The 14675-nt window shown below is 52.6% G+C and overlaps 6 protein-coding genes across 6 annotated transcripts; 3 read left to right on the top strand and 3 right to left on the bottom strand.

Annotated features, from left to right (window-relative positions):
* Positions 1-1824: 1824 nt before the first annotated feature.
* Positions 1825-3381, bottom strand: A1O5_00401 (ornithine aminotransferase; the record flags this gene model as incomplete). The annotated part of the gene is made up of 2 exons (XM_007741020.1): positions 1825-2010; positions 2110-3381. 2 exons carry the CDS (start codon positions 3379-3381, stop codon positions 1825-1827), a joined length of 1458 nt encoding a protein of 485 aa, XP_007739210.1.
* Positions 3382-3978: 597 nt separating this feature from the next.
* Positions 3979-4665, top strand: A1O5_00400 (6,7-dimethyl-8-ribityllumazine synthase; the record flags this gene model as incomplete). The annotated part of the gene is made up of 1 exon (XM_007741019.1): positions 3979-4665. The coding sequence occupies one exon, from the start codon at positions 3979-3981 to the stop codon at positions 4663-4665; it is 687 nt and encodes a 228-aa protein (XP_007739209.1).
* Positions 4666-4888: 223 nt separating this feature from the next.
* A1O5_00399 (20S proteasome subunit alpha 7) lies at positions 4889-5880 on the bottom strand (the record flags this gene model as incomplete). The annotated part of the gene is made up of 3 exons (XM_007741018.1): positions 4889-5212; positions 5263-5804; positions 5853-5880. 3 exons carry the CDS (start codon positions 5878-5880, stop codon positions 4889-4891), a joined length of 894 nt encoding a protein of 297 aa, XP_007739208.1.
* A 924-nt stretch (positions 5881-6804) lies between these two features.
* Positions 6805-7703, top strand: A1O5_00398 (uncharacterized protein; the record flags this gene model as incomplete). Its single annotated transcript, XM_007741017.1, has 2 exons — positions 6805-6900; positions 6951-7703. 2 exons carry the CDS (start codon positions 6805-6807, stop codon positions 7701-7703), a joined length of 849 nt encoding a protein of 282 aa, XP_007739207.1.
* Positions 7704-8332: 629 nt separating this feature from the next.
* Positions 8333-10752, top strand: A1O5_00397 (uncharacterized protein; the record flags this gene model as incomplete). Its single annotated transcript, XM_007741016.1, has 2 exons — positions 8333-8569; positions 8623-10752. 2 exons carry the CDS (start codon positions 8333-8335, stop codon positions 10750-10752), a joined length of 2367 nt encoding a protein of 788 aa, XP_007739206.1.
* Positions 10753-12650: 1898 nt separating this feature from the next.
* Positions 12651-13799, bottom strand: A1O5_00396 (uncharacterized protein; the record flags this gene model as incomplete). Its single annotated transcript, XM_007741015.1, has 1 exon — positions 12651-13799. The coding sequence occupies one exon, from the start codon at positions 13797-13799 to the stop codon at positions 12651-12653; it is 1149 nt and encodes a 382-aa protein (XP_007739205.1).
* Positions 13800-14675: the final 876 nt, after the last annotated feature.

Here is a 14675-nt window from a genome sequence, read left to right as displayed (position 1 = left end):
AGAGGGGTTGGCGGGAAGGAGAGTCGAAGTTGATAGCTGAAGGCTTGCGTCGAGGGGTTCAACCGCATAACCCTGAAGAGAATGGCGTTCCTGAGACGGGCTGAGAGCATCATAACTTATCGGAGATCGTAATGACTGTTATGGATGACGGCTGTGCGAAGACGTGGTGTCTCCGCGCAGAACCGTCACCCCAGGTGGATTGGAAAGACTCCTGTTGCGCGAAATATAAGAATGGTAGCTAAGATAGGCTGCGGGAGGGGGGTGTCAATGCCTTCGAGTCTAGTTCTGATGCTTCTTTATGGGCGATTTTCTGTGTTGTCAGGTGTCAAAGACAACCCCGGAGGTTGGAGAGAAGATCAGGACAGGTCAGAGTAGTGGGAGGTCGGGGGATTTAAATGCCTATTGCTCAGTTGACAGTAGCTCAGCCACCTGCCCTGGCCTTGAGGCCTGCCACTACATTAGCTCGATGTCACAACCTCCGCGACGTGGGCCAGCCCCAACATCCAATCGTCCCAGCAGGGCCTGCATACAGAGCACTAGAAGACAGATGCAAGAATGAGCAGGGGGTGTTGAGGCCACCAATGAAGTTCCCCAAGAGGGGATTCCCGGTCCAGCGCTCTATTGGTGCCTGCATGGTTGCATTGACCCTGGACTCAGTCGCTGGGAGTAATGCCGGGTGTATTGGGGCCTTCAACAAACACCTCAGGACATATCTTGGGGGCCTGCCACAGTATTTTATCAAAAGGAGTTGAAAGAATGAGGCCGCTGTCCATATCCAAAGACCAACATCGCCTTATGCGGTACTACAGACAGCTATTGACCTGGACATATAAGATGGAGAGGTTCTCTCATCATATATGGACGGGCGGATAGCTGGAAGGCGAGTTCGAATGCTCTCTGCGGTGTACGGAGCACTGCTTCTACATTCCTCTTGTTGTCCACATTAGCCGTACCATGAGCAACCCAGGAACACTAGGAGCGAAATATCCGACGCCTGCGGACGTCTCGCCAATGCAACGATTCATGGACGAAGATGCCAGAACGCAACCCTGGCACGCCCTCAGCTCTCCCAACGCCAGCTGTACCATCTCAAGCACGGGGGGCGGAAAACCGAGAACATGGTCTGTCTGTCTCAGCCCATCGACGATGGCAGCAACGAAGCGCTCGACTTCGAGAAACGACGACGCAGCACCCTCCAACGATACTGGAACGGCACCACCAAGAGGCCCAATCACCAGCGACTCCACCAGCGAACACCAGGAGGAGCCGTCACTCACCCATGATCTAAAGTATGTCGGCCAGATCTTCGCGGAGGAGAAGAGACCCAAGAGGAAGTCGATCCCCAAGGGCAAGGATCTTTGACTGTTGTGCTGGTGGATGGGATGGCCACGCATGATGGAATCTGGATGGATGATAGTGGGCGCAGAGTTCATTTGGACTTTTGTATCACGGCCAGCATTCAACTTCTACTTACAAGTTCGTCGCGACTAGCCCCGAGCCTCAACCTAATCATGATCTTGACTACCCTTTCAATTTTTCTTGTCACGCCAACCCGAACATTCACAGGTATCCACGCGCCCAAGTCGGGTCCAATATGGGGCTCATGCCTTCTTCGTACAGAGCTTTCCACGATACCAAGCGAAAGGCCGCCGCACTGGCAGTCTAATTGGCGTTTTCCTTTACTAAAATAGGCCGGATTGTAATAATACCACCTCACGCACAAAAATCCATGTCCGTGGGAAGCATGTTCCTTAGTCACACACCGATAATAGACGCATCGTAGCCTTGTGTTGCCCATAACAATTCCGCCAAGACTAGTCCAGCTTAATTCTCCACACCAATGTGGACATTCTTCTCTCCCTCGGGCAGGATCTGTGTCTCCTTCTCACCCTTCAGATTGGGAAGTTCCGCCACCGCCTCCGCGATGATGGCCAAGGCCCGGTTGATTTCTTCTTCGGTGATGACTAGCGGCGGGGCAAGACGAATGATGTTCTGGTGCGTCGGTTTTGCCTGTCATATCATATATGCAGTTAGAACAGTCGTTTGTCTTGCAAAACCCCATGCATGCTCCAGGAAGCGAAAACCCTCAGAGGTAGTAGAAGAACTTACCAATAGTCCTTTCTCCTTCATCAACATACACAAATCCCACGCGCTATGTCCGTTCGTCTTGGCCTCGTCGATGACAATCGCATTCAGCAAGCCCTTGCCCCGAACCGTCTTGATCAAGTCCGAGTTCAGCCCTCTCAGTCCCTCGCGGAAAATCTGCCCGAGTTTCTCGGCCCGCTCAATCATCTTTTCTTCGCGGACGACCTCCAGAGCGCGTATGGCGACTGCACAACCAAGCGGGTTGCCACCGTAGGTAGATCCGTGCGTGCCCGGTTCGATGGTGAGCATTACATCTCTGCGGCCGAGAACGCAGGAGACGGGGTACATTCCGCCTGAGATGGCTTTGCCGAGCAGAACAAGGTCTGGTTTTATCCCGGCCCATTCGTGGCAGAGAAGTTTCCCCGTGCGGGCGATGCCGGTTTGGATCTCGTCGCAGATGAGGAGGACGTTGTGCTTATCGCACAGTGCGCGGAGTTCAGTAAGATAGTTGTCGTCAGGGACCACAATGCCGGCTTCGCCCTGGATGGGCTCAACGAGGAAGCCCGCGATCTTGTCGCCGTGGGATTCGAATGCCGTGCGGACGGCGGGGATGTCGTTGTAGGGGATCACTTTGCCGGTGGCTGGAGAGATGCTCCCTACGCCGGGTAGATAGGGGCCGTAATTGTCGCGGGATTCAGGGTCTGTAGACATGGAGATGGCGGAGAATGTCCGCCCGTGAAAGTTCTCGGCCACACTGAGCACGATGGCCTCGTCGTGGGGTATACCCTTAGATTTATATCCCCATTTCCTGGCGATTTTGATGGCGGTTTCAACCGCTTCGGCACCGGTATTCATGGGTAAAACCATGTCGAAGTTGAAATACTTGGTGACGAACTCTGCAAAACGCGGGAATACGTCATTGTAAAATGCCCGCGAGCTCAGGGTGAGTGTGGAGGCTTGTTCAACGAGGGCTTTGACCAGCTCAGGGTGGCAATGGCCCTGGTTCACGGCAGAATATGCGGACAAGAAGTCCAGATACTGTCGGCCTTCCGGATCCCACACTGTTGTCCCCAGGGCGCGTGCAAAGACAACCGGTAGAGGATGATAGTTGTGAGCGGCATATTCGCCCTCGGCGTGGATGGCTTCTTGAGAGGATGAAGCATGATACCTTGATCGGTCGGAAGTGCCAGCGGGGTGGAATGCAGGAGCCGTTGCTTTCAGCTGAGTGCCGGTTGTCTGGCCATTTGTCTTTGTGATGCCGTTAGTGCCATCACCACTGGTTGCCGATGGTGCCATTGTTGATGGTGTCCTTCTTAGTATGGATCTTGAAGACTGAAGGTGGCCTCGATCTTATAAAGTCCAGCAGGGTGTACAAGGATGTAGTAATGGTTGTACCTTCCATAAGAATGCTGGGGCAACCCTACTTAAGTACCCTTGATTATCGGTCCACCCTCGTTAGGTCATGTGCAGAGATTTTTCCACATGGAACTGGAACTCGCCTGTTGCTATACCCCTAAGTGCAGGTGTAGCCTTAATGGAGGGCGGCTTAAGCGTATCGCACGCCTGACCCGCAATGGCGGATAGCGATTTGAGTGGATGGGCTTGACGGTTGGATGTTTGGGAAGCGTAATGAGATATGCAAGGGCAATGAGAGGCGGAACAGAGAGGGCGACGAGGGGTCGTCGAGGGGCAAATGGGCTGATGTCTTGACCCTGCAAAATGTCGTCTGCGGCTAAGCGCGGCATGTCTTCCCCAGTCAAGCCTCCCTAGCCTCACTAGCCCTTTGCTCCTCACTGACACTCCAACTGCGACAAGGCGCACTTACTCTAGACCTCAGCTCAGAAAAGAGTCCGAGACCGCACTTTCAAGCTTTGATCCTTGTCTTGACTGAGAATGGCAACTCTCAAGGGCCCCGGCGCCCCTCAGAAACACGATGGCTCTGGCCTGCGAGTCGCAATAGTCCATGCCCGGTGGAACAACACCATAATCGATGCCTTGGTCAGCGGGGCAAAGAAAGCCATGCTCGGCCAAGGAGTGAAAGAGGAGAATATCGTCGTCGAATCAGTGCCCGGGTCCTACGAGCTTCCTCTTGCAGTCCAACGCGTCTATGCCGCCTCTCAGATACAGAGCACAGCAAGCGCAGTCGCCGGGGGAATGGGTAGTCTCGCGAGTGGCATTGGAGACCTTCTAGGAGGGAGTAACTCGACAACAGACCTGCAGGGAAGTCTACAACCAGGGCCGCCAGAGCCGGAGAAGAAAGATGTCAAAGGACTGAGACATACCTTTGATGCCATCATAGCCATTGGAGTGCTCATTAAAGGCGAATCTATGCACTTCGAATATATTGCCGACGCCGTGAGCCACGGACTGATGAGAGTGCAGCTGGACACAGGTGTCCCAGTCATCTTTGGCCTCCTAACTGTTCTGAACGAAGGCCAGGGTTTGGCAAGAGCTGGTCTTGAAGGAGGCACAGGCAAGGAGGCCAAGGGACATAACCACGGAGAGGACTGGGGCAATGCAGCTGTCGAGCTTGGAGTGAAGAGGAAGGGCTGGGGCGAAGGCAAGATTGCCGGAACTTGACACAGGCCGCATTGCCCATCTGCTTGTATTGGTCTTCTGGAGGACATCACAAGCCTGGGAATCTCTCTCGCGTCAAGCTTTGGAAAGCAAGAGACGGAGAGAGCCACCAAAAATAGATATCCCGTTGATGGTTGGTTCCCGTCTCCATTTTGAACTAGAAAACCAGACCCCATCGACCGTTTCCAACGCCGGTAATGCTACAGTGCTGGAAAGGCGGGATCAATTACTCCTGCATGGCATCCTCCTCCTCTTCGTCTTCGTCGTCTCCTTCCAAGCTCTTCTTCGCTGCTTTCTCAGCCTCCTCGAGTAACTGTTGCGGAACACGCTCATGTCGGCCCTTCGTGGGACCGTCGAGACTTGAGATCCAGGTCATCTCGAGTTCAAATTCCTTGTCTTTCGAGTCTTCATGCGCGACGTAAATGATCCTGGCAGCTTCCATGACGGCTTCTTTGAGAGTAATGGCGCAGGTTGGTGAACCCAGATCAAGCTTCTCCAGCTCAGCTTTGGCAGCTTGCCGGCCTTTGCCTGTTGCAGCACCGTAGTAGCCCTAGGGAACTTGGTCAGCACGGTTTCTCGTGGCCACGCTTATCAACCCACCCAGTACAGCCCACTGGGCTCGATCATATAGAGACCTGGACCACCTCGTTTGACAGCTTCGCCCTCCAACTTGCCTCCCGCGCCTGACGCGGGACCTTCTCCAACCTGACCATCTACGCCGTGTTCCGCTTCAGAATCCCAGCCACCCAAAATGGCGGTTACACCAAAGGGCCGTACGCTGGAGTACAAAGTGTACGCCTGCGCATAACCTCCTACTCTTGACGCTAAAGCGTGTATGGGAATGGGGGCTTTGTATGTTTGTCTCCAACTACTGGCCTCGTCTCTTGCTCTGCTGGTGAGGTGACGGCCATCTGGTAGTAGTCCGGAAGTGACGATGCCGGCGTTACGGTCGACCGTGGATATTCTCTTATTGGAACCTGGCTTCAATAGCTTTGAGGTGATGATCTTCTCGCAGGCGAGAACCACTCCATGCTTTGTCCGGATTCCGATACACGTCCCGCCGTTTTCCACCGCCTTCACGGCGTATTCGACTTGGAAATTTCGTCCATCTGGCGAGAAGACGGAGTTAGAGAGATCGTAGCCTGTTCCTATTGACGTCTAGGAAAAATATAATTAGTGTTCTGCAAGACCTCGATGGGGCTCTAGGTGATATACCATGGCGACGGGATAGCTTGAGGAGATCCCAGTGTTTTGGTGACGGGTGTGAGCTCAGTGAAGAATCTCAGGTCAGAGAAGTCTCAGCAAGGATATATTTCGAGACTGGGAGAAGGATTGTGCAGAAGGAACTTCTAGTATCGAGGCCAAAGTTTCAATGAATGCGATCGCAGGCTCCCCAGAGCCGCGCCATTGCAGATGTAGAGCATCCACCCCAAAAGGGCCTAGTGTTGCCAAGGCATGCATCGGAAGTTTTTTGGCGTGTTTGGGCAGCAGCGAGCGCTACATACGTGTCATCAGTGCCTCCCCGACTGGTCATGTGTGATAATACCCAGTATCTGCCGCCTGTTGCTGCCCCTTCCAACTTCACCTCCTCACCTTCTTCACCTTTCAGCTTCCTCTCTGTCCCTGCTCCCTACGAACTTCTCCCAGCTTCAAAAAATCTCGAAGATATTTCGCAGACTCCTTTCTTCTCCACCAGACGGCCCTCACGCTTTGATGTTGAGCTGAGTCCCGCCTTCTGTAACCCGACGAACTCAGAACACAATTTACCAAATCCTCCTTACCCCGCTCCTCTGCTCCCTTTAACCTCGTCCTCTTCCCCTTGACTTCATATCTCTTCACAAACAGATCAACAGCTTCTTGACTCCAGGCCTCTTCTGGATCGGACATCTGGACCTAAGCTCGCTCTTTGTTCTGGACTTTGGACCCTCGGCCTGCCTGGACTCTTCCCAACGGGATCTGGAAACCGGACCTCGCTGGACTCTCTGGAGCTTCTATAGCAGACTGTGTGTTAGTTAGTACAATACGAATTTGAAGCCTAAATCCCAGAATTTTTGCTTCTTCCTCTTCCCTGCCTGGTTCTCGTTTTGCAGACAAAGGATCTCTAACCGCTGGTGTTGTTCTCAAATCTGAAGTCATCAGATTATGGCATCCGCTTTTCACAGATGCCAGCATTGTGGCTACGAGACAGACCTCTCGAACAATCTGGCAGCCTTTGAAGAGAACCCTCATTGCAGACAGGTTTGTCCAGTTCCAATCCCGGTTCATGACCTTCTGATTCTTTGCTCTAGTGCGGACTATCGGCCTCGGAGAGCGACATCAAGATGCAGGACGACCTGATCAACATGATGACACGCAATCTGCATCTCGATCCCTTCCAGTCTCCACAGGACATGTCGATGCCTCCGACCCCTCAAGTCGTCCCGCAGTCGGCGCCGATCGCCTATATTACACAGCACTATCATCACTCGGCACACCAGGCACCACATGATCTTCCTGTCTCGACGATCCTCGAACGATCTGGCATCAACGCCTCGGCGTTGTTTCCATCTCAATTGCAGTTGTTCAAGAATGCAGAGCCTGAACAAAGGCTGAGGTTGGTAGAACTTTGGCAAATCGCCCCTCCAACGTACGGCAGTCAGATGCACCCTGACGATTTGGCAAATTGGCCACAGACAAGCATGGAAAAGGAAGAAGAAGCCGCCAAGTATCGGTTGCAGATGGTGGAGCAAGAAAGATTGAAGAATCTATGTGCTTTGCCCGCTGGTGAGATGAGGCACACTGCCGAGCCGTACATATTGCATGGCTATGAGGCACAGCAAAGCACCAACGGTGTCACAGCTTCAACGGAACTTGGCCCTATTATGATGAAGGAGGATAGCTACAAGCAATCGAAGGACCCTGCATACAACAGCAGAGAGTGGTGGCATCTGTCCGACGACGAACCTATGGAACATCAATACGGTATGCTCCAGCAGATGTATGGGTATGGGATCGACTATTCTGCTGGTAGACGCAGTGATGGAGATTCAGAAATGTCTTGAGTCGCAGAATCAGATCAAGAATGGCGACTACGCATACGTTGAAAGTGGTGGCCTGAGGTTGGCGTTGGTCTTGGTTGAGATGTGTTTGGTCTCATTGCCGCATAGATTGGATTGTAGATAGCCATCAACTTTCTTTTGTTCAGTGAGAAAATTGCACATATAATCACAAGCATATTCTGTATCTTTTGAATCAGTCGTCAGGACCAATATTCCCCTTCAGCACGAAGCGGTATTGTCGATAAGACACCGAGAACGGCTCCATAGGTATTATTATTCGCTGGACCATTTTCCAGATGAGGGTATCTGGGGGTTCTAGCACTGCAACCCCTTATGTAATTGCGGCAAGCGCAGATGGACGAACAAAGGATAGCTCAGATATCATACCACTCAATGAAGTGCCGCAAGAGATATTGGTAATCGATTCTGCGAGGACCAAAGGCTCAATGCTGTGTTAATTTGTCGCAATGAGCTGAAGCGTCGGAGATCCATCGCGTCGACCAACCTCGAGCTTCGCACGTCGCATCTTCCACGCCAATTTCGCTCCGCTCCGCACCGCATGTCGTGAAGCGACCTTCGGCTCGACTCAATTTTCGCCACGATCCTATCGGACACCCGCCGCGCAACTCGACATGGCCTCGATGAGCAAGAGAACGCAGGCGCGGAACGAGCGGGAGCTTCACGAGTTGCTCTCCGTCCCCGGCAATTCACAATGCGCCGATTGTGGTGCGAAGAACCCGGCGTGGGCGAGCTGGAATCTGGGAATCTTCCTCTGCATGCGGTGCGCGTCCCTGCATCGTAAACTGGGCACGCACATTTCCAAGGTCAAGTCCTTGAGTATGGACACCTGGTCGACCGAGCAGGTCGAGGTGGGCAGAATCCTCACTCCATCTCAGAGTGTATTCACTGATGCATCGCGCAGAACATGAGGCGCAACGGCAACAACGCGGTCAACAAGATTTACAATCCCAAGAACAAGAAGCCCGACATGCCGCTTGACGTCGACGAAGTCGACTCGGCCATGGAAAGATTCATACGCAAGAAATACCAGGAAAAGAGTCTGTCACATGGCAAACCGGAACCTCCCCAACGTGACGATGATTTACCTTTGAGTTATTCCAGACCTCAAGCTGGCGATCCAGATTCACCTCCGCCTCCTTTACCTCCCAAGAAGGGCAAATTCTTCGGCTTTGGTCTTCGAGCCTCCTCGTCCGCTTATACTTTGTCAAAACACGATAAAAAGAAGCATCATAAAGAGCCTCAAGTGGATAGCACATTCCGCATCCCCACTGGAGCGTATGATTCGAGGATGGACGATACGCGCTTTGAGATGACAGACGCCGAACTCCAAATGAAGTTGGCGACATTACGAGACATGGGTTTTAGCAACACCGACCAGAACACGAAATTTCTGCGACGTCTGAATGGGAACTTGGAAAGGACCATTGAGGCCCTGGTGAAACATGGCCCAAGTAAAAATGGCGATACTGTTTCCTCCAGAAGACAGGGACCAACGCCAGCTGCAAGACAAGAGCCCACGTCCAGGTCTCAAGAGCCATCATACAACCCATTTACTTCCATAACTAACCAGCAGACTGTTGGACTATCACTGGCGAAATCGCAAGAGCCCTCAACTCCGACCAGCACAACAACTTATGGCAGCAACAATCCCTATGGCCAGCCTAATCACGGCTCGACCGAGACTGGACTCGAGCAATCCTTTCAGCCCGTGCAAGTTTCTCAGCCCCTGTTTCCTCACAGTACTGGTGGATATCCGAGCCAACCTGTTCCTCTACAAGATCCCCGCTTTCAGTATTCAATGACACCTCCAGTCACGTCGACGCAATACCAACAAGCCTATGCAGCGTCCCCGGCAGCGATCCCTGTAGTCAGAAATCCCTTCTTCCAGCCTGCCTCAGTTTCAGCTCAGTCGACAGGGAACAACCCATTCCTTTCCCAGGTGCCTCCTTCTCCCTCCTCAAACCCTTTTCTGAATCTCCAGTCACCTGGACAATCAGCACCACCACCACTACCACAACAACAACAACAACATCATCATCAACAACGGCAGAGCTCGCTTCCGGTTACCTTCAATCCTTTTGGAATACCACCTTCCCAATATTCGCCTCCTCAAACAACACAACAGCCGCAGTTGCAACCGCAAGACCTGTTCGGCACTGCTCCTCAGAGTCAGCCCCAGCCGAACAATCCTTTTCAACAACAGAGCATGCAACAGCAACATCAGTCTCAAATCTCGGGTCCGCAAATGCCTCAGATTCCATCTCCCTTCCCCAATTTCCAATACAATCAACCTCAAGTACAGGCCTATGCTCAGACACAACCTCAGCAACAGACACAGACGCAATCGATGCCGACACAAATGCCTCAATTTCAGCAACAACCATCATATCCCCAACCGCAACTCTCTCAGCAAACCCAGCAGCCTACGATGCCCCAGCAAACAGGCCGCTTCGACAAAAGCTCCATATTAGCCCTCTACAACTATTCCCAACTCGCTCCCCAGCCGCTCGCTTCAATCCCAGAACCTGCGTCCGAACAGCAACAGCAGCAACAATCGCAACAAGCAGTCTCATATGCACCCTCAGGTGATATATTTGGCAACAGCCATGTCTCACCGGCAAAACGCAGCGCTACTATGCCTGTGTCGCTGTCCAATATGCATTCTGCCGGTGGAAGTGGGAACCGAAACCCTTTCATGACCAACGTTAGCAACGCTAATATGAATACCGTCAATACAAATGCAGGGTTGAATCCATTCGCTAGTGGAGGTGGCAGCCCATTTACATCACCCCCTCCAAGCCAGGCCCAGACTCAAACCCAAAGTTTTGGACAGAGTTTCGGATCAGGGCAACCTTTCGGGCAGGGGATGAACATGCCTGCAGGCATGGGCGCTGGTATAGGAGTACAGAGGCCACAGCAGGGTATCGCAGCAAGGCATGCGAGCGCTGAGAGCATGAGCATCAACAATTTGGAAGCGGGAAGGCACAGCCCCGACGCATTTGCGAATTTGAGCGCGAGATATATGAGATGAGACCACAGATGCCACGACGGCGCACGAGGCGATGGTGAGTGGGGCAAAATCGAGTCATGACGAGCCAGCGGAAGTAGTATTACAACTTTTTTACATCTCACGTACCTAATTTTTGATATCACAGCGAGAAGCGAGAAGCGAGCTTGCTGGATCTGGTCTTTTAGTCTACTGTGAAGAAGGAGGAAGGAGGAAGGAAAGACGAAGGCGGAGCGTATGGAGTTCCCGGATGAGACTCAATGGCCTCCTACTTACCTCCCTGCCTATATTCTCGGTACTCACGGAATTTTGAAGTATTCGTGTATCTCCTCAAATTCTCCTTCCGCCTGAGAAGGTCCTTCCTTTCCTAATTCCCATCTCAGCGACTATACCTACCGAGGTGATTATGTGTTGATATACCCTGTCTATATCTGTCGATCCATCTGCCCTATTTCCCCCGGGTTGTCCAAGTAGTTAAGATTATTTTTCATGTTTATGTCGACTAGTCTGAATGCTGCAGCAGCCCGGACTACCTCCATGCTTCTTTCTCGTGGGGGTTTCCGTCCACGTTGGATATTACCCATACCTATACTCATACCTATGCCTATATCTATATCTCTTCCACGAGATCATGAAATACTGTCCTAAGGCGCTTTTGGTACCACCATCCCAGATACGCAATGACGGCCATGAAAACAGTCCCAGTGGCGCCGGTGGGAAACCACCACTTCTGCGAGTTGTACAGCTGCGAGTCGGTGGCGCCGTTCCAGAAGATGACCGCCTCGGGATTCGTCATGATGTCCATCCAATACCTCGCCTGGCTCTCTGGATAATCAGCACATCTTTGCTTGCGCTTGCTTTGCGCTAGGCCGGTCGGGATAGTGGATGATCTCACTCACTGGGGTAAAGCACAAGCAATTGCTGAATAACCCGATCATGATAAAAACTAAGACAAGGATTCGGTATGTTAACTTCACCGCAGAGGAGAGACATCATACTAGGTACATGAGAAACCGGCGGGAGGTAGCTGACTTACTTGTCCCACCAATAGATGTAAATACACTGACGCAGACGGAGAAGGCGAAGCTAGCATACCATACGTGCCCACACCATGTGCCAGCCTTTCCGACCATAGCAGCATCGTGGATCACTTTCCCGTCGTCACCGCGTTGCCAGATGAGAATGCTCACTAGCCAGAGGATGATAAGAAGGAGCTGAATAACCCCATAGGATAACATCGTCAAAGACCAGCAGCCGAGTCCGACGGAAGGCGTATGATAACTAAAAAGATTTCGACAACGGCGCGGACATGTCAGCTTTTGAAGTTTTCCAATAACCCAGCTGGAGACCAAACGGGCCAAAAAAAAAAAGAACCCACCTCACCATCCCTCCAAAGAAGACCGGGATGAAAATGAGAATGAAGGCTGACAACCCAGCAACCCACAGGGTGCTCCCGAAGCGACGGCCCAGGACCTCTTTATGAACCGAGTCAAGATGGGGACGATACTCGTCGACAAACCTTGCGACCCATCTCGCCTTGTTGGACCCTTGATTCCAGATCCACGCGGCCCTGTAGGGCGAGTTGCTGTGCATGGATCCGTAAGGGATTTGGACTTTCCCTAGCCTCCGGGAGGGGGACCGTGTCTGCGCTCGAACGTCGTCGGTCTTGCCGTTCTCCAAGTGCGCGGATATGCTGGCCGGCCGTCCATCCCGCGGGACGGCGGCCTGGAAAACGCTAGGGTTGCTTCCAGCAAGGAGAAGGCTGGTGACGAGCGCGATGTGGGGGATCGTCATCCACAACAGGCCGAATGCGATTTGATGTGCCGATTGGCTAGATTTTGAGACAAATTAGACTTCCTGCGATCCGACTTGTGAAGTCCTTGTATGATGATGATGATGATGATGAAGAAGAAGAAAACTTACTAGGTGCCATAGGAAGACTCGATTTCGTAAACGCTCCATATGAAGGAAGCGAGGTAGAACAACACCGGTGCCCCAACCGTGGTCCCGAAGCTAGGCTGGGAGTCCAACATGGCTCGGAGTTTGGATTTCACGGATTGTAGCTGGAAGGGCGCGAATTCACCGCCCCGAGAAACCTCTAGCGGCATGGGAGTTATTGGCGAGACTGTTGTCAAGCCTCCTTTGGCTTCAACCACCGCATCCAGACTGGCAGGCGATGGGCTCGTTGAGGATGCTTCGCCAGTGGCAGCCGCGGGCTCGCTGGGCGGAGGCAAGAAATCGTCTTGGGGAAGTTCTCGGACAAACAGCTTGGAATGGTGCCAGGCAGGTTCAAAGTCGAGGTTGCCGAGCAGAACGACCAGCAACAGATGAGCGCGACTGCGGATGGTCGTACCATTGGAGCCAGGGTGCCTTTGGAGGAATCTGAGGATCCTGGCATCGAGCAGCGCGTCGTAGATGGCGGAAACCAGAATGGGACCAGAGGTGGCGAAAACGACCGAGAGCCATACAAGGACATCGACAGCAACGATGACGAACGCTGCAGGAATCTTGATAGCGTAGAGCAGCGCTCCTCGGACTCCACCCGGGCCAGAAAAGAGGCTCCCGGGGATCTCAATTCGCCGTCTTCGTGGGATGCTGAGGCAGAAGATAAGGGATGGCAGGATGAATGCTATCAGTGGCTTCAGCCAGTTGGCGAAGCCTTCCGGCTTTGTAGCGGCCCATCCAGGGCAACGACGGCGGCACCAAGAATACGGCGTCCAGAAGTCCTCAGGTGGCCCCGCCATGGTGCCGTTGAACTTGGCAAAACAAGGAAAAGAAGGGAATCTTTCCAACGTTGCCATATCCCCACGATAGAACGTCTGGCCGGGTCGGATGCGGAGGGTATCATTGTCAATGACAAGGCTTTCATTGACGACTAACTGGCAGCAAACGTCAAAGCTTTGTCCGCCTAGGAAAGGGTTAAACCGTGCAGGACTCTGGGGCAGGTTGGTAAGGAAGGGCCTGTAGATGTCAGCCAGAATGGTTGACGAGTTAGAGGAGATGGTCTCGGTCCTGCAGGGGTGACTGAAGAAGAGGAATGCAATGAAGAGGGCCAATGTTAGCTGATACATTGTGTCGAATCCCTTGGTGTGCACAACACATAACTACTCGTAGGAAAAATAGAGAGCGTCGACAGGAGTCGCATCGCCGAGATGGTTAGTTTTAAGCAAGAACCCGCGAGGCTGTGTACCACGAACCATCCCTGGCATGGCCCCCTTGGGCAGAAGCAGCCTTGCGTGCACAGCGTGTCTTTTTTTTTCCTTCCAGTAACCTTTACTCAATTAACAATGTTGGACCAATCTGGGGCCATAACTTCCAGGTTGATTGATTGATTCGTAAAGGAAGAGAAGTTCAATCTGTGACAGGTAGGCTTAATACCAGCCTCTGGTACATAGCCAGGGCCGTAGCGCCAAGAGATATCCTGTCTAGCTTGATCAGGCTAGTCCAATCGACAAGTCATACCTCGTACTGCCGACAGAGATGCCCAAGCGGCCCACGCTGCCCAAGCTCGGCGGTTCATGCCACTCTCCCGCCAAAATGATCAACGGGGTGGAAGAGGCTACCTGTAGGTCAGGTGCGTCCATTATGTTGACGTGGCGATTAAGTTACGGATTCGGTTGACAAGGTCACGGTGCTAGCCTGACTAAGCCTAAGCTTAACTTGGTCTAACGCAGCCATCAAGTCTTGGCATCGGCATTGGCTAAGCAACTTCTCCTGCTGAAACTTCTCTCTGGATTTAGACTCTCTCCGTACTAAATCTTATCAATACTACTATTGTTACATACCACTCGTTCGAACCGTGATATGCGGGCCATCCTGAACCCCTGGCGGAGAGCTGCATCCCACATGACAGGTTGTGCTTACCTGCCAACGCAGCTGAAATCCACGTGGGCGGTATCAGGGTTATTTCGCGCCTTGCGAATGTGAGTTGGCCACTACGACGTGAA

This window comes from Cladophialophora psammophila, assembly GCF_000585535.1.
Source record: "Cladophialophora psammophila CBS 110553 chromosome Unknown aczJe-supercont1.1, whole genome shotgun sequence".
NCBI lineage: Eukaryota > Fungi > Ascomycota > Eurotiomycetes > Chaetothyriales > Herpotrichiellaceae > Cladophialophora > Cladophialophora psammophila.
This window is presented reverse-complemented; position numbering and strand designations above follow the sequence as displayed.